At 45.6% G+C, this 21,918-nt stretch overlaps 1 protein-coding gene across 1 annotated transcript in view; it reads right to left on the bottom strand.

The window, feature by feature from the left end:
- Positions 1-789: 789 nt before the first annotated feature.
- C7QH17orf50 (chromosome 7q C17orf50 homolog) overlaps positions 790-21,918 on the bottom strand; it is a 164,674-nt gene continuing 143,545 nt past the window's right edge. The window contains exons 3-4 of the mRNA XM_069640433.1: positions 2,276-2,481; positions 790-1,108 (exon numbers count right to left, since the gene is read on the bottom strand). Of these exons, the coding sequence (XP_069496534.1) occupies positions 990-1,108; positions 2,276-2,481 (325 nt within the window). The 3' untranslated portion in view covers positions 790-989. The remainder of the gene's footprint in view (positions 1,109-2,275; positions 2,482-21,918) is intronic.

Below are 21,918 nucleotides of genomic sequence, written 5' to 3'. Positions count from 1 at the left end.
AAAGCTCAAAAATGTCATTACATTCTGGTACAACATTAAAGATTGAGTACCAATAGCTGGGATGATTTTATCAATAGAATTTTTTACATTTGTGATGAAACATCAGATGAGCTGAAGACAGCGGCTTTGTATTGGTTACTCTACTTGCCTTAAATATTTCTACTATGACCTCTGGAGCAGGCAAGTGCTACGGATATGCCTGACTATTTGGTGCTATTCTTTAATGAAGATGGCCTTTCAGCAACTTCCGGTTTTGGAAGGATATCGCTGTGAGGATGAGCTAGTATTTGCCCGTTTCAGTTAAGTTGTATTGACATTTTTATGTACTTTGTTAAGGTATCTAAATTATTAGAACATGCTAGGCAGTCAACTTTGCAAATGTTCCCAATTTTCTTTTCTATTGTGTTCACTGGTCCTTTGAAAAAGTGGTAATCGCCAAAGCATGTAATGCCCAGAGACATTAAAAAATCAATGGCAATCATGAAATTTGTGATCAACATGTAGGAAATTTTAATACTTGATTACCAATATGATTCAAGCAATTAAAACATCCAAATACTTTCTTCTGATAGAATGGTGTGCGGGCACATGGATGTTAATGCTATGGGCTGGTCCAACTACTTTGATAGAGCCCACCACCGAGCTGCACCTTGAGTGGTGCAGGATATCAGAACGCTAACTTCTCCCCTTTGAGGAATAATTCTGGCCAATAGAATGTCTTTGTAGAAGTGTGTATGGATTTCTGGCCAGTAACTAAGACAGGGAAATACTATTGAGCCAGTGACATTTGGTGATTTTTCTTCTTTAATCATAAATCGTAGCACTTGTTCATTTATTACATAACTAAGGCCAAAAGTTAACTGTTTTGTATGACATTGTTTAACTTCCTCCATAGTAGGTGACACTACTGACCAGATAAAGTAGTTATGAAAAATATGCAATTTTCAAAAATGTATTTGCATTTTGTGATTAGAGATAGAATTCCCATATCAGGTTGTCCCGTTGAAGGCGTGCAACGCTGCAGTCCCTAAGTCTGTGAGTGCTGCGGGGATGTCAAAATCTGAAGGAAAATAGAATAGGAAGGAACTGGACTGTGACGGGTGAACCCCTAAAAAAGGGAGAAAAAAAACACGTAAGGATCATTAAAACACTGGACTCTTACTAACTCGCACATGGGCCCTGGCAACATAACATACCAGGGTTCATCAGACCAGAACCATCTCACTTTCACTTCAGGGAGAACCTCAAGACGCTGCTCTTCAAGGAATACCCCATTGCCCAATGACCACCTGATAGTACCTGTTCTGCCTCATACTTCTCCTCCCTCGCCCACCTGCATCATGTACACACACACACACACACTAACCCCTTACCATCTCACTCGCCCACAGTCATAACAGTTCTTTGGCAAACCTATGAAGTTCCTTGGTCAGAAATGTCTTTTAGTTTGAACAATCTGCCAGCAGACAGTAGACAGTAGAAAGCTTCAATAACATTATGGACTACCACAACAGAATACATGGTATTAAATGCCCCCTCCCACTTCATTAAATGTTGTCAGGACCTTAATATCAGGGGAACCCGCGTGAACACAATAAGAAATGCGCCTCTGGGACTATTATATCCAGAATATTAGACAGATATTAGAAAAAAGAGAATTTTGAGACAGGCACCAGAGAAGTTTGAATTACCCTGTCATCTTCATTTTTTTTAGATTCAGTTTTCAAATATCATACACCCTTAAAGATCGAAAAATCCTCCCAAAGACCCATCGCAACAGGTGGTGCAACACGTGTAGAAGTATAAGTTAACACTAATTAAAGAAAGAAATAACATGTGAGCGAGGGCATGCCAAGAAACTTGTAGTGATGTTCACATTTGTGGGTGTGTCTATTGTCTTGTACAGATGTTTGCTTGTAATCGTAAGGATGTGGATTTGCGAGATGTAGTGCTGATGTGTGGTCCTGTGGAAGCGCAGTTGGTTGCCCTGGTTGTGGACTTGGATTAGGTGTGTATTTGAGGTGTGTGCTGTGCAGGATGATAGGAGATTTATTTTTAGGCCATGGCATTGTTAAACCAAACATATGAGAACAGGGCAGTGCTAGATAAAGAGTGCCAGTACTTAGAGCACAACAGTGCGGAATGCTAAACAGAGAGTGACAACGTGATGCAATTATAAGAGGGCAGGGCAGTGTGTTCCAGAACGTCCTGTAGATGGACAGCACAAGCTTGCCTTCTGTATGTGCTGTTATTGACACAGAAAACAGACTCGTACCTGGCTTGGGCTCTGGGGTGACCCTGACACAAGGACCGCCAGCTTCGTCGTAGTGGTCGAGGATGCAATGTTGGATGTACATTGGGTTCACGTGCAGTGTCTGGCATGCTTTGCAGGACAGGATCTGACAGTCGGGGCATATGTCGCCTGATGGCGGGCTATCCAACAGGGAGCAATGCACCGCCTTGGCACTGGCCTTCTGTACCCTGCGAAGAGTAAAACATAGGCAGTTAGGGATATCTTGAAATCCCAGCTGTTTTGAAGGCAGGATTTCTTTATGAGGTCTCAGACTCACTCATTAGGATAGATACATCAATTATACATTACTAACACCCATCAAAAGTTGTTACCATTCATTAGAAGTAGTTATCCCTCTTTGACCGTTGACAGGACGTCCCACCCCTTATAAGAACAAGTTACTGACCCCTGGTAGCGTTCTTTCGATTGGATGTTCCTCCCACGTATTCCTCATTTTAAGATATTTTCCATTCCAGCTTTACCTGCTTCGAAAATAACAAATTCGCCAGAAGGCACTTTGCGTCGGTGCAGTCGACTCGATGTCCCTCACAGCCCTCCGCCACCAGGTCGGTGTCAGCACTGGTATAAATAGCACGCACAGTGCCGTTAGCTTCAGTTCTGTTTTTGCTTTCTTCCTACAGAATTACCGGCATTAGCGGGTCCAAGACAGCTTCAGACAATGAAGGAGGGTAAGGTGTAATGCATGGAAATTTTACTGCGGGGTAGGCTGGGAGGGGCGATGAGGAATATGTGGGAGGAACATACCATTGAAAGAACATTAGCAGGGGTAAGTAACTTGTTCTTCAAATGGATTGTGTCCTCCCATGTATTCCTCATCTTTAGATAGACTCCCAAAGCAGTGTGCGTTTTCTAGGAGGGATACACATTTTTAGACTATTCTCCTAATTTGTCATGGACAGAATGTAAAACCACCTTTCCAAATCCTCCTTCCTGGCCTGAAGAGGAATCCAGGCAATAACGTTTTGTGAATGTGTGAATAGTAGACCAGGTGGCTGCCGCACAAATGTCATTTAATCGGCACCCCTCATTGTAAAGCAGAAGACGTAGCCATGCCCCTTGTGGAGTGGGCCCTCAGGCCTTCTGAGGAATCTTTTCCTGCAAGCCTGTAGCCTTCCATAATACCTAGTACTATCAATCTGGATAATGTTTGCTTTGTGAACGCCAGTGCCAATTTGTGTCCAGTGTACCCCACAAAGAATTGGCCATCTTGACGTATTTTAGCCATACGTGAAATGTAAAAGTGCCCCTTTTGGATCCAACCTGTGTAGCCTTTCCTCCTCCTTGCCAGGATATGGAGGCAGATAAAATGTTGGCAACACAATCTCCTGAGAGACGTATAAATTCGACACAATTTTCGGGAGAAATATTAGACTTAACCCTTAGAACAACTTTATCCTTGTAGAAGGTTGTAAACGTTGGTTTACTACATAAGGCCTGTAACTCGCTCAGCCTGCAGGCTGATGTTAAAGGGCTAATAAGATCAGCATTCTCAATGGACACGAGTGGGGCGGCTCAAATGGAAAGCACATAAGACATTTTAATACAAGATTCAGATCCCAAACTAGAACTTGAAATGATGAAGGAGGGAAGATATTAATGAGCCCCTTTAGAAATTGTATAACCAACGGCATCTAGAAATATGACACCACTTCTGATGTCCGCTTGAAGATTGAAAGCGCTGCCAAGTATCCTTTGATGGTTCCAATCTGGAGCCCCAGATTTGCCAGTTGTAATGAGAAAGACAACACCATAGGTGTATTGCATTGAAAAGGCCCCACCTTCTTTTTTCTGCACCAGCTGCAGAATTTGTTCCAGCGGCAGTGGTAAAAGGATTTCGTTGCTTGCCTTCTGGCCGAAAGCAAAATCTACATTACGTCACCTGGGAGGTCCCAATCCATATATCTCAACTTCTCAGAAACCATGCGTGAAGGCTGAATGTCTTGAACTCCGGATGGAGAACCCGACATCTTCTCACGAGAGAAGGTCCTCTTTTTGTGGAAGATGCATTGGAGGGCAGATGGACATGTCCGGAAGGTCCGGGTATGACGTCCTCATGTCCCAATCCGGAGCAATTAGGATCATGGATTTCCCAAAGTTTCTTAACCTCCTGATTACTTGAGGAATGACGGGGACTGAAGGAAACGCGTACAGGAGTGGAAACTCTGGGTCCACTGCAAAGACGTCCCTTCGAGCTCCTGTTGGGGGAAATTCCCTGGAACAGAACAGTTCCCATTTCCGGTTGACACTGGTCGCGAACAGTTGTACTTGAGGGGTTCCCCAAAGGGTGAAGATCTCTTGAAGGACTTCCTGAGCTCATTCCCACTCGTTGGAGACCGTGCTCTGCCTGCTCAGAGCATCCGCCACTGTGTTCTCCTCTCTGGCCAGGTGAACTGCAGACAGAGAGATTAATTCTTGAATTGCCCAGAACCATAGCTGCATTGCCTCTCTGCACAGTGGTAGTGACCCTACACCTCCTCTCTGATTGAGGTAGTACATGGCCACTGTGTTGTCCATCATTATCAGGACATTCTTTCCCCGTACAGAGGGCAGAAATTCCTTCAGCGCTAGTCTGATCATCCTCCGCTCCAAAATGTGGATGTGTAGTTTGGGCTCGGATGGAGACCAACGATTGCTGACTGTCTTTGGCGTGGGCTCCCAACCCCATGAGTGAGGCATCCGTAACTATTGTTATCTCCGGCCATGGTTGCCAAAAAGGTTCTCCCTTCAGAATGTTGTCCTCACAGGCCCACCACAGGAGATCCTGTGGAACCCTGCTTGGAACCTGAAGCAGATCCGACATCTTGCCAGAGAACTGAGACCACTGTGTCCTGAGAGCCCATTGGAGGGATCTCAATCTCAGGCGAGTCTCTGTCACCAGAAAAATGCAGATGCCATGAGGCCAAGCAACCTCAAAAAGTCAAAGGCTGGAAGGCGCTGGACACTCTGGAATTTGGTGACCATCTGCAGATGTCTTGAGCCCTCACCTCGGGTGGTGAGGCTTTTCCCAAGGATGCATCCATCACTGCTCTAATGAACCAGAGTCCTTGAGATGGTATCATGTGGGACTTCTTGCAAGTGAGGTAGAAGCCTAGTCTGTGGACAGAGTGGCAGGTTACGCTGAGATGTTCCAGGGCTTGTTTGGGAGAATGGTATATGATCTGCCAATTGTCAAGGTAGCAGTAGACGTGAATACCCCCTTTTGTGAGACCCGCTGCCACCATCGCCATCAACTTGGTGAAGACCCTTGGGCAGAATTCATCCCAAAGGGCAGAACTCGAAACTGATATTGAGAACCGCCAACAGCGAACATCAGGTACTTCCTGTGCTTATGATGGATAGGCACATGAAAGTAAGCATCCTTGAGGTCGAGAGACACCAACCAGTCCTGAAGCTGAAGGGCCTGGAGGATTTGAGAAAGAGTAACCATCTTGAACTTGTCCTTCCTGAGGAACTTGTTCAAGTATTTCATGTCCAAGATGGCTCTCAATCCTCTGTCCTTTTTGGGTATTAAGAAATAGGGAGAGTAGCACCCTTTGGTACTCTCCGTCACAGGTACTGGTTCTATAGCACCTTTCACTAGCAGGCTTGAAATTTCTTACAAAAGGAACGGATCCCGAACTTTGAACGAGTGGCTCCCCAGTAGATGATCCCGATGCATTTTTAAAAAGGGTAGACAGTAACCCTGGGCAGCTGTTTCCAACGCCCATGCATCTGAAGTAATGCCCCACCATTCTTGCAGATGTTGAGAGAGTCTGCCAACACCGGGGGGGTTTCGTGGATTAAGGCCTCAGAGAGGTTTTGAGGTGACTGAAGCAGCTGCTGAGGGTAAAGTAGCTGTTGCTTAGATGGACTTGGCACCTACCCCATCCACCACAAGGGAACTTTCTTTGGCCCCTGTGACCAGCCAGTCCTCTTGCTCTACCAAAAGAGGAGTAGTAACAAAAAGACCTACACCTCCAAGCAGGTCCACTGCGTGTGATGGTTGTGGCTGTCTGATAACGGTGCCAAACAATTTGGCTGCCGCCTTCGAGGTCTGCAGCTTCTCCAGGCTCTCGTCAGCCTTGCTGCCAAACAGCTGAGTGCCGTCACAGGGCATGTTGAGGAGTCTGGGCTGCACATCCGGTGCAAATCCTGACTTCCTCAACCACGCAAATCTGCATATCACTGTGCTCGCTGCCATGGATCTGCTGATGCTGTCTGTAGAGTGTAAGCCTGACTGAAGAGACTCACACATCACCTCTTTTCGATCCCATATAATGTTCAGGAAGCTGTCTCTCTCTTCACCTTTGGGAATGTGCTCACCATGGAAATGCAGTCCCACAAGGTGAACGAGAATTTTTTTAGAGCGCAAGTGCCATTAGCTGATTTTAGCGCCATGCTTCCAGCAGAAAACACCTTTTTTGCCATTGCATTGAAATGCTTATCGCCCCTATCGGGCGGTATGGTTGGATATGCTGGTTGCTTGGATTTTGAAGTAGCTGCTTGAACTACTAGGCTCTCTGGTGTTGAGTGTTTACATAAGCAGTCTGGATCACTACTCGAGGGCCTGTAGTTTCTGGTGAGTTTATTTTTTACTTGTCTCCGGTGCCTCCCAATTTGCCCTAACCCTCTTCTGTAGAGCAATATGAAAAGGTAGTACAGGGTCCTTCGGAGGCCCCTTATCAAGAATGTCAGCAAAGGTTATCCTGTTCAAATGGAGGAGCAGGCCTGCCCCATCCCAAAAAGTCAATGATCCTGGACATAAGTTGTCTATATGAAGCATCTGCATGCTCTGCCGAGTCTGGCTTGCCAAATTCCAGCTCTAGCGGTGTGCTTTTGCCACTTACTAACTGTAGATTCTCATAATGATCTTTTAATCTGGACTCCTCAGAAATGAGGGCCTCAGGAACCTTGATGACTTTGACGCTAATGGCGTCAATGATTTTGACGCTGATGGCGTTGAAGGCTTCATCAATTTTGGCGTGGACGGACAAGGACAGGTCCTGTCGTTGAGTAGAGACTTCGACGGTTCTCGAGGGGTCTCCAGCTTGTTTCCCGGGCTCGAGCGCGCACAGGATTTGGACTTGACCTTTTTCTTGTCGGCTTTTGACAGCGCAACAGGAGCATGGCTTTTAGTTCTCTCCTTTCGAGGGGCAGGCTATTTTTCTCTCAGGTGAGGAATCAGAGGAAGTGGAAGGAGACCCGTGGGGCCATTTCTTCTTCTTTTTCGATGAAGACGAGGAATGGCGGAAACCGCTCCTGGAAAGGGAGCGTTTCTTGGACCTTTTCACCTGAGGAGAGATGCCTCTTAACTCATCAGACAAATGCCTCTTTGACAGTGTCATTGAGGGGGATTTCATAGGGGGCCTACCGGCTGCTAACTTCTCCTTACGCTTCTTCAATGCGTTACCTGTCATAGACCCACAGTCTTCGGGGTTGATGATGCCGATGACGAGGCCATTCTCGATAATGTCACAGTTTCAGAGGAAACCAAAGCACGCCATAATTCTTGAAGCATTAGCTATCGCGGAAAAACAGAACTGAAGCTAACGGCGCTGCACGTGCTATATATACACCAGTGATGACGTCAACCTCGAGACGTAGGACCTCGAGGGACATTGAGACGACTGCATCGACGCACAGCGCCCTCCGCCGAAAATACATTTCCGAAGCAGCTAAAGCTGGAAGGGAAGATATCTAAAGATGAGGAATACGTGGGAGGACACAATGCATTCAAAGAATGCCTTACCTGAAGTCAGGACCACTACTAAGACAATTCTCTTTGGAAAGAAGAACCAAACTTAACAGGCAACGTTAAACCTCAAGGGCCTCATTCTGGAAAAGGCCATACGAATACTGCTGATGTTAATAGTCAATTACCATATGCCAATTACAAAAGGCAACAATAATATCTGGAGGGCAGAGCTGCTGGATAACAGCTGGTTGCAAATTTACCAATGGGTAAAGACATTACTGCCAGTGGTAATCGTAATGTTGCTGCAAATCCCCATGCCAGGTTCCCATTGAATTTCTTAGTTAAAAGAAAGCTAAGGGCATGGGACAAGTGTAGAGGTTCAAGGGAGATGTACGTTTTTAGTTTTATTTCTTGTGGAGTAGAGTTGGCTTTAGTCTGTTCTTTCCCTTACCAATACTGTCAGACGGCAGGAATTGTCCCAATATAAGATTGTGATTTAATTGCGCAGCAATGATTGGTCCAGGAATCTTTGTGAGGCGAGTTTGGAACACCTGTAAGGGTGTCAAACTGTCTTTCATTCAAGTCAAGCTCAAGGAAGGTCACCGCTACATGAGGCTCCTGAGAAAGAATTAAGAAACTGAAGTTTAACAGATGTGAGAAGCAGGTTACAAGAAGTAGAACTGCCAGAGAGATCGAGGGATTGAAGATTCAGATAAGTGATTTTATGTTTTGAAGAAAGAAAGCTATTTTAGTAATGGCACGTTCTTGAAATTGAATTTTCACTGAGTGTCTCAAAAGGAACTGCCTTAAGAAAAGTGTTAATCCTAATTCCTAGACATTTGTTTGCTGAAGTTAACGTTTAAATTGTAAACGTTTATTGTTCTTGCAAAAGCGAGGCGAGCCAGTCCCGCAACTAATAGTAGCGAAGTAGGACCCGACTTGAGGGAGTCACGAGCACCCGATCATCTGTTTTAATGTAAACAGTTGGAATATGACAGAGCTTTTGTTAGTTTGCGCAAGAGGAAGGGACCTAAAAAAGCAACTTAGTGTCATTAAAGCGTGGGAGAAGAACCAGCGACGTGTGGTGTAAAGACTCCAGGCAAGCTGCACAGCATGCAATTGTGAGAGAAAGGACCAGGCGTCGCTCCTGAGGCGTCGCTCCTGAGGCGTCAGTGAAATTGAATGTATGAAAATAAGATTGTGCTCGTTTCGAAACGCGGATCGAGGAAGGTCAAGGAAACCCACTGCCCTGCACAATTAAAAATGTCCTACTTTTAAAAGAAAAGAGAAAAGTAAGGGAGAATTTTTGAAGAAAAGGGCATTTGTTCTTGAAAGCCTAAAGAAACTATAGAATACATAAAAGCTCACTACATACTCAAAGAAGGTCACAGTGGGAGATAGTCTGAGGAAATATTACATATGTTTTTAAAAGGTTAACTACAAAGAGACTGAGTTGGACAAACAGAAGCCAATTGAATAAAGAACTCTAGCAATGCAATAATATTAAGAACACAGCAAGAGAGCATAGTCAGAACTACAAATAGTCTTCTTCTGAGTGTTACCTCCAAGCAAAGGACGGAGGGAGTCGGGCAATTATAGGAAGAAGGGAAGTCAATTTAAGGGAGTAATTAGTGAGATTAAGATGTCTAACCATTAGATGTATTTATTGCGGAGGGGTCTGGAGGACTCTCGTCTGTTCCTGCAGGATTCAGTGTTGGGACCTGAGACACTACGACAGAAGAAACTACCATTGGATAAATTGGGACAATTGTCACCCACAAACAACAGAATTAAGCTAGTTCTATAAAGGGCCTAACCCATGGCTAGCTACTTCATTGCGTGGCATGTGTTGTTGTGGTGACGACACTGCAGTGTTATGATGGAGATGTGGTATGTGCTGCTGCAAATTTACCCATTCCCATCTCTGAAAATGAAGTATGTTATGGCCAGAGATGTTTTACACTGGGGAGATGCTTTTTATAACCCCTTCTGTATTAGTTTAGCCACTTGAAAGGCAGGAAATTGTGTTCCACCAGTGGTATTTTTACCATGTGTGTCAAGTTCCACAATCAGCAACACCATACCTCCAGCAGTAATACAAAAACCTCTCCACTGCCGCTGAGAACTATACAATAGCCGTAATAGACTAAAAGGTTTCTATTGTGTCGCTCTAACAGGCAAGTTAACATAAACGATGATCAGTCATCCAGGCTCCCTCAACAAAGATGTCCTCGAGGTGCAATGACTTCTGGAAGGAAAATGGCCATGGGGAAATACCATTTGCTGTAAAGGGAGGGAGGTTCCCACTGGCAAAATGAAATGAACATCTCATTTAAATGGTGCAGCCTGTGAGAAACCTGTGAGAAACCCGAGGGTATCCTCCCAAGTAGTCAATCCCATGTATTTCACAAACCCTACCAAACTCATCCTTTTAAGTTTACCAACCCTCTCAGTACAAGGGTTATAATTCCCTACAACACCTTTTCCCCATCCTACCACATAGGACATTTAGAAACACCAACCTCCCTCTTTTCCAACATGAACAATTTTGCGCACCACAGACAACTGACTAATATCCAAGCTGTTAACCTGACACGTTCCAAAGAAAGGGTCAGGCAAAGTCAGGCAACTAACCAAAACCACACGGACCTGATGGCCCTTCCATTTCCCAACAGAGATAAAAGGTGGAACACGAGAGCACTGAACGAGCAAGGCAGACCACACGACATGAGAGCTAACTCAGCATGGCATTTCAAAAGGAGGAGAAGGACAGCGCATACCGAGTGACAAGGAGAGAAGCGACCTTGCGCTTTCCGACCAAGGCCTGTGAAACCTCTGCTGATGGAATCATAAGACCGTGAACAATAGCCTGCGTGTTTTGCAGCAGATGTCAATGGTACACAAGACCCTCCGCCGCTGATTACCAAGCCAGGCAGAGACGCTTGTCTCTGTGGTACCAATCTTGACTCCAAAGAGAAAGAAAAGCAAGTGGTTCATCACAGCCAGTGAGTCGAGGGGAGAGTCGATAAGAAACCGAACTGTGTTGAACAGAAAGTAGCAAACGGCCAATTTGAACTGTGACAGGCTTAAAAAACTACTGATGAAAAAGGGGGAAAACCAACAACAGAGGAGTCCTGCACAACGTGGGTGCTCACACAGGAACCTCTGACCGATTACCTGATGGTAGAAACTACTGAAACCAGAAGGCCTTGGGAAAAGGCAAAAAGAAGTCAAAGTGGCCATACAGTGGTCTTGTAAAATCATCTGTACCATCAAAAGTCTTTGACCGACAGATGATTGTGAAGCAAAGGGAAATGAATTCTGCTTCGTGAAATTAGTGCATGAACAGTGTGTTGCAAAGGTTGGCAAGAGTGAACCGGTGGAGGGATGCTAACAAGAAGGGGCAAAGTCTAAAGTTACAAAATAGGGTATGTTGACAGGAGTGAACCTGACCGAGGGATGTCCACAGTGAACTGTTTAGCAAAAGTTGGCAAGCGTGAACCTGGCAGAGGGATGTTGACAAAAATGGGTGAATCCTGAGGAGCTGTTTTAAAAGACATAAGATTTGTGAATGCAAGAAGTATTGTAAGACCAGGGGAAGTGGATTGTCCCCCTTAGCATTTGATTCCTAGCCCTGGCCGAGGGAGATATGGAAAAAAATTCCTGAGCCCGATCGAGGGAAGCCTAGGGGTCTGAGCCCGACCGAGGGAGATGCAGGGGTGAAAAGTCAACACCCAAAGTCCAATTGGAAAGGAACTAGTTATTTGTTTGTTTTGTTGAATACATCAGGCCCTCGAAGGCAAAAGACTTTTTTATTGAAAAGAGACTTAACCATCGAAGAACCTGATAGCTGGTACGGAACTGTCGGCTCATGCTGGGAAAGCTCGAGTGTGTACTGTACTCAGGATATCCACTCTGTCCCGTGCTCAAAACCTAAGGGAAGGGAGACCCCCGGTATCACATCCTGACTAATTATTTATGAACACTTCTTTCTTTATTGAAAACTCTATCCCAAACTCTTTCTGGAATTGGTTGTAAGGATTCTGCAATAGTTTTTTTTTTTAGTATAGGCCTTTTACTTTGACAAGACGCCACAAGGATGCCTTATTTTTCGTTTGATTGTCAAAGCTTACTCCCTTCTCAGATTTAGGTTAGGTGTTTTTCCACCCTGCATTTACAGTTTAATAAACACCCTTGAACTGTGATCACTTGTGTCTGTCTTTACTGTTGCCACCATGAGTTCCTTACAAGCCGCACAACTCCATTTTTAGTTCTGGCTATTAGGTGGTGCTGAAAGCGCTACCTATAAAGCCGAAACTATTGTCATTAAAATAAGAGCTTTAACATGAAAGCTTGAAACAGGGGCTTTGGATGCAGGTTTGTTGTAAAGCTTTTCAATGCAGGTTGGCATGTGAGGATGGATACATGGTGGTTTGACTATGTGTCCCACCCATTTAACGCCCATTGCGCAGTGAAATGTATAGGAATGTCCTCCCATTCCCACCCATTTTCCAAAATAGCAAAAGCTGCTATTCCTGTACATGTACGTTTTTTTTGGAGACTAATGCTGTTAAGTGCATAAGCACTTTCAGTGCATGATGAACGATCTTTGGCACTCGCGCATGGGGACCAGAAGAGGCCGTCAGAGTGGGACACTGAAACACATCCCAAAATGCCAGATGTAGAAGGCACTCTGCCAGTGTAATACGCCTCGCGTTAAGCTTCAGGCAGACATGAGTTTTGCCCACTAGTTTCTATTTCCATAATGTTATGTTTCAGGGGTTTAAATTCTATGAAAAAGAAAGTGGACACTTGTGGTAATTGCAATACTGCGTTACCCATCTGTGTCTCTGGAAACAGAGAAAGGCATTATTCTTTAAAGTGTAAATCACAGAGGTCCGCCTCTGTGATTTCCTAGTTAAAGGTTGCTCTATTTGGTCAAGGGCTTTGGCAAAACGTTATGGTCATATCCCAGCAGGGCTTCACGGGGCTACAGCTTACTTAATTTTGGTCCTTTAGCATTTCAAAGCTCCCAGCCTCGCCCCCGCACCCCCGCGCCCCACATCTGAGCCTCCTCCAAAGTAAATAACTTTACATGAACGTCGGTTTTGCACCAAACAGTCCAGACTAGTCTGTGTTGGGCTTGCTTGGTTGACATGGAAACAGTGTTCACCATTTATGTGGGGTTGAACATACATTGTGGTAATTATAGGCCTGATTTTTATAACGTGAAAGTTACAAATATATAAAAATGCTAAATTACCTGCAATAAAGAATGAAGGACTTACATTACAGGACTACTCTGTTTCTGCACATTTTCGGAATAAGTACGCGACTCAAGTTATATTTGGTGAGGACATTTTGCAGTGGGTTGTGTGCATTGAAAACTTTAGAATATTTTTTCAAAGACTGATGGAAAGGGCGTTTTTGTACCTTTTTTGTTGTTCCCTGGTTGTAGCTCATGCCCAGAGCTCATTTAGAGATGGGAGAGAGCAGGCCAGGGTTTTAGCGAGAGCACCTTCGCTTCCCGATCTTATCTATTTTAATTTCTAATATGAGGAGTCACAGAAAGGAAACATGGATGCCTGTTTCCAAGGCCACATTTTTAAAATAATAATAATAATAATAATAATAATAATAATAATAATAATAATAATAATAATAGAAAGAAGGAATCTTGGATACTAAGGCGTCATCACGAGTTGGGCGGTATACCGGCGGTATTCCCGCCGGGATACCTCCCGTGCTAATAGCGCTACCGGCCAACGGGTCCAGCGCTATTAGTGCTGGGTCACGGGATTGGCGGAACAGGAATTCCACATTCCCCATTGGGCCTATTTGGGAAATCCCCATTCCCCATTGGGCCCATCGCGACTACCATCAACGGTATTACCGCACAGTAATTGCACGAAAATTGTCAAACTCACTGCGGATTTACCCCCAGCACACAACTGGGGTAAATCCTGCCAAACCCGTGATTTGGCAGACCCTTAAATGCAGTGGTAATAGCGTTACCACCACATTTAAGGGTTACCGCCAAACTTGTGATGACCCCGTAAGTGTTGGCAATCTGCATTTTCAAGATGTAGGTGGTGTAATGGACTTTAGCGAATTCTTGGTTTGACTATAAGGTAGGGATAACATGACTGCGAGAAACCAGTAAAACAAGCACTTTAAAAACAAGCATACGCAATGCCAACAGTTTGGGCTTTTGTGTCGGCATGGGAAAAAGACACTTGACAGGCACAGCTGTAGTGGAATTTATGTAGTGGCCAATGATAGAAGCAGCTGAAAAATGGTGCGGGTACCTGTGGATCTAATAGCAGTGCCTAGCTAAAGCTTACTATGCATGCACAAGTCAAAACTGTTGGCTTTCCCAATGCTTGTTTTGGTACCCAAAGTAGCACCAACATCCTGGCACAGCTGTGCCCCCTCCCCCATAGTCGCAGGCATCCACCGCCTCACCCATCATACGTGACCTCCCACCTTGGCCGACTCGCCCTCCACCTCCCCGAAAGGACCCCTTGGGATTTGAAGGCAAGCGTCCCCAAACAGCACGATCCTCCCCGCAATGAGAGACAATGAAGGACTCTCCCAAGATGGGAATAAGGCCAAGACAGAGTGCGGGTGAGCGTAAATGGGAGTTTATCAATCAGAATAGGGCATGCAAAGGACTCTGCAAACTCCGAGAGCGCTCTGTCTGACAATAGCAAAGACAGGCGTATATATTTACAAAAAACGTCATAAGAACCTACACACTATAGGGGGCACAAGTTCATGGGGATTGGGTGGTGATGACTAACTATAGGTGCTGCTGTGATGTGGTTGGCTTTGGCTGGAAGACGTCACTGGGCAGCCTCGTGGGTTGGGCTGGGCCTGGCAGGGTGGCAGAGTTCATCCAGGCGGTGTTGTGGGGCCATCGCGGCCAGTGGCAGAGATGAATGTCTTTTCTTGACTTGTTAGCCCTAAGCCGTGCACACCGCAGTCATTCAAACATTCTGGTATTATCTTCTTTAGTAAATCTTTCGATAGGTTATACAACAGGTTAATGCAACACAGGAGGAATGCACCTTGTGAGGGGACTGGAGATAATACGTCAGGGCATGGTTACCAGTGTCCTGTTGACCGGGAACATAGGTCGAGGGGCTAAGCTTCAGGGCCTGGGACGGGCGGTACATGTCTTTCTGCCTTGTTAGAAGTTGTTATGGATGTTCCGCTGTGGGTTGTCAAAGTGTTGGGTGTCTTGATTGCACAGGGCCATAAGTCTAAGATGGTCCGGTGGGTTGTGAGGTTTACGAGGGGGCGCGTGTGGTCAGGCAGAGGTTTACTGCTGTGCTGTAAATAATGCATGCGGCAGGTGGTGGCCTTGGGTGCTACAGAGGGGGTTACAAATCTTTGAAGCGACTCCAGTCTGCTTGGGGGAGGTAGCGCAGCGCGGCGCGGTCTCTGCTCTCATGCCTTGGCAGCCTTCGTAGGGTGGGAGGGGGAATGGCCTTGCACATATTTCACAAAGGTATCTCCCTCGTGTGTTGCCGATTTAGGTAAAGACATCACAAACAGTTGAACACTCTCTAATACTTATTCAAAACATTACAAGACATGCATTTAAACTTTGCTGGATGTGTTTTGATTATACCCAGTCTGAGTACCTTATTCATACATTATGTTTTAACAAGTACAGTATTTAGTTATATGCATATATATTTGCAGTAAGTGAGGTAGAGTTAGGATTGGTGGAGAACATAGAAAGTAACCCGCCCCTTGTCCGTGACGGTGGTGGCGTATGTGGGGCCTAGACATGCACACATGACATGTGCCTTCTCGTGCGTTCTTCACATGGGCCCTTTGTATGGTTACATTCGTTTTCTTGTGTCCTCTAGCAGCATTAGTTCAGTTATGGCGCGAGCCCATGGGGTGTAAGTTTTCCAGTCATACACGTAACAAACAGATTCCTGGTGCGTTCCGTTATTATTAGTACCCAACTGCAATGGTATATGCTCACCATCGCTTATATCATGGGAGCATGATCTCTTGTAATTATACATCTCACAGGCTTTGTAATATAAGGGATTTTATGGAAGAAAAGCATCCTTTGCAAGTAGTCTCAACATTAATATGCAAAGATTGTCTGTCATATAACGACCAGTTTACTGTTCTTTTCATTTGCCTAGGCCTGCTGGCCGGGTCACGCTGGGAGCGATGATACACTGCGGGAGGTGAACTGTTACAATGTTAGTGTATTACACTAGCTCATGTCCGTCTTGTTCGTGGGAACGTGCTCGCAGCGGATCTACCAGGGTGCTGCGGCAACAAGGAGGACTGAAACCCTCCAAGGGTGGGGGCCGCGCTACAGTGCGCTGAGCTCACACCATCTTTACCAGACAAAATGGTTTCTAGGCCTCGCTAAATTTTAATACGTGTGGGCAATTAATACGTGCGGGCAATGTCTCCAGTGGGTGAACCCTCCACCACCTGGGCCCGGGTAGCATGAGGGGACGCCCAAAGGACCCATAGTCCTCACCTGGGGAGAAAGCGTAGGCGAGGGGGGTCTTCTTGGACCAGTCCTCCCCTACATTTCCCCCCTTTCGTTACTAAAGTAACGAATTCTTTAAATCTTCTATCCTCCTACATTCTGCTTCGTCCATCACCGCCTCATCCCATGCAGGAGTTCCTTTGATGGGCATCCATGCTCTGCACACCCCCCTTAAGCTCTCACCTCTCCGGGCATATTCATCTGGGGTACACATTAGATATATGCACCCACCATCTCCTTCCAAATCTACCCAAACTTCCTCATACCATTCTAGTATACGGGGCTCTTGGATGGTGGTGTGCCACAACTTATCTACAATATCTTTATCGTGGTATATAGGCACCAGTTGGTACCTGGGCGAGTTATCTATCCCTGTTTGTACTTGTGCTTCTTGCATCGTTTTTATTGTACCGTGTGAGTTGCCCATTGTCACCATCATCATTGCACCATTTGGTACTGCGTTAGCACAAACTCGAAGACCCACCTGGCACAGGCAAAAAAGTAGAAGGAGGAACACAACAGCTGGTATTAAAAATTTCACAGTTGTTCCAAGCCATGAGGGAACCCAGGAGAAGATGTTGTCGAACCATGTACTCGCTTCTGCTCCGCCTTCCATTTTCATTTTTTCTCCTAGGTTGTGGACTGCTTCAATCACATGGGACAGGGAGCCATTCTCTGCGTCTTCAGAAGGTACGAAAGTGCAGCAGGCACTTCCTATTTTTCGGCAAACACCACCGTCCATCGCCGTCAACAGGTCCAGAACATACCTGTTTTGCATGGTCATTAGTCGTAAAGCTCTTAGTTCAACTTTGATAATATTGAATCCTTCTTCAGTGTCGTTCGCCAGCTGAATCAATTCCCAGCGTGTTATCTGGAGCCATTTTGCGTTTGCCCGTGCTTGGACACTTGAGACGAGTGAGGCAAAAAATGTTTCTGCTGAGCTGAATAATCGATATTTGTCTGGGATCTGAGCCAATAGTTATGATGATGCCTTTGATATGTAATTTGATGCTCGCCTGTTACGGGTCAGCACTTCTTCCTTGTTTCCAGAAGACAGGACATATATTTGTGTCTCTGCAGTTGGTTGAGCCACACTCTGCATGCGTTCCTGTGTCCCATCGACGTGGCTTTCTGGTATCACCATTAGGGCTGAGTGCAGAGTGGCCATTGAGCAACTGCCACTCCATGGCTGGGGGAGGTGTAGGTATGCCTGTTTGCCGCACACCCAGTACGTGTCCATCAGGGCCGCTGTCCCTTTCCTTAGGTCTGGGATGGTGAGGGTCTTGTTGCAGTTCTTGTTTGTTCCCATGGGGGTTCTCCCTTCTCCTTTAAAGCACAGTTTATAGTCCATTTCGCTCTGCAGTTTGAACGGCTTTTCAATGGCAGTTACCCAAGTTAGCTTTGAAATGTGTTCTCTCCATACTGGTGTACATGTTTCCTCTATCCACTGCAATTTATCCGGTGCCACACCTCTTAGTGCTTCCGCTTTGCACAGTACTTCTTCATCCTTCCGCTTGTTGTCAGAAAAAAGTGTCCCTTCTATCACAAAAAATGGTTCTTTCAAACATACTACTCCTGCCGTTTTTGGGTAACACGTTTTCTCGTTCTGCAGCATTTGAAAAGTCACTTCGTGTGCCTGGAAGGTGTTCTTAATTCTGCACAGCGTGAGATGAAGGAGACATTGGGCATCCACAATAGGCAGCTCTTTAGGTAACAACACTTTGGGTGTACCTGATGCATGGGGGATGAGGGAACAGACATAACAGCTCTCGTTTGTTGTCTGTTTAGCTGTGGCACTCATGTCTGCATACCACTTATTTGTTTGATGGGGGTGTCGTGGGTCTTCCATCTCATCTAGACCTAGCCCATAGTACTCATCGTACTTTCTCCTCCCTGCTTCTCTCTTTCGTCTGTTGTTCTTGTTACTAATGTACTTCCCACCCCCCTGGGCAGTGGACAAACTAGACCCCCCTTTCTCATTCCCGCCCCCCTTGGCCCATTCATCATATAATATTTCGTGCATTGCTAGTAGCTTATCGTTTTCTTTCCTGACGTTATCTGGCAGATTGTTTTCTGGGGTGGGGGCAAGCTGGCTGGTGGGGGTGTTATATAACCATGATATGGCAGACGGGTTTCGGTCATTGAGACTGTGGGCATTGTAAGTGGATACCCCTGGTGGAGACACTGTGTTGCTCTGTATTCCACCTTGTGGCTTTTCTCTTTGTGAGGCCACAACACTGGATGGTGTGGTATGATACCCCCACACAAGTTTAGTTCCGTCCCATATCAAAAAATCACCTTCCCTGGTATTGACACCTGCAGTTGTATTGGGCCCGGTGGTACTGTTAATTGATCCAGTAGTGTTGTTACTCCCTCCCCCCTCGTACATCTCGATAGAGATGAACGCTATAAACCAATATGTAACCAAGCCAAACATTATCATAAAAAACAATGTGATGCATACTGATAATCCACACTCATACGAATATCTACATCTCTCATATACTAAATCTCTCATTCTACTAATTCTATCCGTTGCAGGCTGCCCGTTAGATGCCATGGAAGCTCCTGTTTGAGATATAAAAGTGCATTAAGTGCATGCATGTAAACGTTTTGTTGGCACCATCTGTGCCAATACATTTGACGGGGAATGGAAGCGGGTGGGGATGTGGGGGAGGGGTATTCACAGACAAGGGTATATAGAAGTTGTAACAGTATTATTTCATTAATTATATACCACTCAACAAGATAAAAAAAAAGGAAATCTCACACACTTTTTTTTTTTTTTTTTTTTTTTTTTGATATCCTTGTCAGTCATTATTTCATTCAATTCCAGTGCTGACATACACACTCACGCAAGTCGATATTTAGACATCCTACTCATTTGCATTGTTTGCTGTTGTCTATGCCTCCTCATCTATCTCCTCCTGTACATTGCTGTATGCTTTTCGTACGTCGGTCAAGTGCACCCAGTACCGCAAGCCCTTTACCTTCACTGCTGTGGGCGTGCAAAATACTACCTCGTATGGACCATGGAATCGTGGTGCATTCCACCGACGTACAAAGCTTCTGACATAAATTGAGTCCCCTGGCATCAGCTGTAGCTGGTGCTCTGGTTCCGTGACAGGTCCTGTTATGTTTCCCTCTTCTCTAGTGAAGGGTGGGGAGAGTTGCTTTGATATTGCGCGCGCTGCCCTTGTTAATTTTCTTAGATAGTCTGTGAACTCATCTCCCAATATTGCGGCGCTTCTGTGAGCATCTGAGTGTTCGCGCAGTGGAGAGTGTGCTGTGTTCATTCGTCTCCCAGTCACGATCTCGTGCGGGGACAAATGGTGGTCTTTGCTTGGCTGATTTCTTAGTTCAAATAGCGCCAGGGGTAGACAGTAAATCCAATTTTTCTTCAATGAGAAGCATAGTTTTGATAACCTGCCCTTTAACAGGCCGTTTATCTTTTCCACTACGCCATTACTTTGGGGATGATAAATCGAACATAATTTATGTTTTATACCCAGTAATGTGGCCACTTCCTTGAAGAGTTCATTCACAAAGTGAGAGCCGTTGTCTGAGCTAATCACGTCACAAATTCCCCAGCGCGGGAACACCTCCCTTACTAGGAACTTGGCGGCGCTTTTGGCATCAGGTCGCGCACATGGTCCCGCTTCCACCCACCTTGAAAATGGGCACACCACCACGATCATGTACCGCGAGCCATTACACCTTTCCCCCATGTCTGCATAATCTATATGCAGTTCTCTGAAGGGGCCAATGGGTTTTGGAATTGTTCCCCGGAGTGTGCGTAATGTCATTCCTGAGTTGTATATTTGGCATGTTGTACATTCCATTGCCAATCGAGACACATGCTCCTGGAGACAGGGCACAAACCATTCTTCCTGTATTTCTGCTGCAATGTGCTGTTTAGTGTTATGTGCTGGGAAGTGCAGCTGTTGAAATGCAACTTCTAGTAACTGCAGTGGCATTACCACTTTCCCTGAGTTATTTTGCCGCCATAGTAGGTCTGTTCCTGATTGGCTGCATCCCCGTTTTGTCCATGTAAATTTTTCTTCTGCACTCGCTCCTTGCTGTAATTCTAGTATTTGTGATAAGGACATCATGTTGTACCCTTCTGACAGTTCTTCGGTTGTTGTGGTCTTGATCATAAACTCACCTGTGTCGTATTTCTGAAAATAGGAAGCCTCCTTGGCGGCAGCGTCCGCTGCCGCGTTCCCTAAAGACACAACGTCTGTGTTGGCTGTATGGGCCTGGCACTTCACTATTGCTAAAGCAGTAGGGTTTTGTAGGGCCTCAATTAATTCTTTTAACAATTCTGCATGCTGCACTGGTGTTCCGTCTGCCCGTCTGAATCCCCTACGGCCCCATCTTGCTAGACCTCCATGTACTGTCGTTGTCATGTACGCTGAGTCTGTGTATATTGTTACTGCACAGCCTTTCGCTGCATGTAGTGCTTCTATGAGCGCAATCAGTTCTGCTGCCTGTGCAGAGTAATGCGACGGGAGGCGGTACTGTACTAATGTTTCAAACTCACCTTCCTCTAATCTCACTACCGCCATGCCGACGTGTTTTTCTCCCGTGTCCATATCAATTGATGCGGACCCATCCACAAAGTACACTTCCCCCTCGCTGAGAGCGTTTTCACACACCACTGTGTCATCCCCTCCTTCTCCTGTGTGGGTTGCGCAGTCGTGATTTTGCATATCCTCTAATGTGCACGCTTCTGTAATGAATGTGGCGGGGTTCACTGTTTTACATCTCACTATGTGGATGTTGGCGCTGGACAATATGATCTCGTATGCTGTTGCCCGCTGTGTGGTCAGTGTGCTTTTCGATCTTTCAAGTATTGCAAATAATGAGTGTTCCACAAACAATGTCACAGGACATCCCATTACTATTGTGGCACTTTTCTCAATCGCGAATGCGGCTGCTGCGAGTGATTGTTCGCACGCGAAATGACCCTGCATCACGGCATCCAAAGTACCACTATAGTACGCCAGGGGCTTGTGTCCTAAGGATGTTTTTTGTGTTAGTACTGCTGTCATAAGTGTTCCTTTGCAATGGGAAAATAGGTAAAATTCGTGTCCATAATCAGGGTTTGCTAGTACTGGAGCGCTTGAAATTAGCTCTTTCAGTGATTGAAACGATATGCTCATTTCTTCTGACCATTTTATTTTTCCATTCTCCTGTTGTGCTTCTTTGAGTGCTTGTAGGAGGGGCCTGGTGTATGCTGCATAGTCTAGTATCCATGCTCGGCAATAATTGCACATCCCCAAAAATTTCTGCATGTCTTTCACTGTCGTGGGCTCTCCTACTGACCTTATTGCCTCCACCCTGTCAGGAATTATTCTCTTTCCATCTTTTGATATGAGCTGTCCCAGGTATAGG

The sequence above is a fragment of the Ambystoma mexicanum genome, chromosome 7q (genome assembly GCF_040938575.1).
Source record: "Ambystoma mexicanum isolate Mex_15411 chromosome 7q, UKY_AmexF1_1, whole genome shotgun sequence".
In the NCBI taxonomy this organism is placed as follows: Eukaryota; Metazoa; Chordata; class Amphibia; order Caudata; family Ambystomatidae; genus Ambystoma; species Ambystoma mexicanum.
This window is presented reverse-complemented; position numbering and strand designations above follow the sequence as displayed.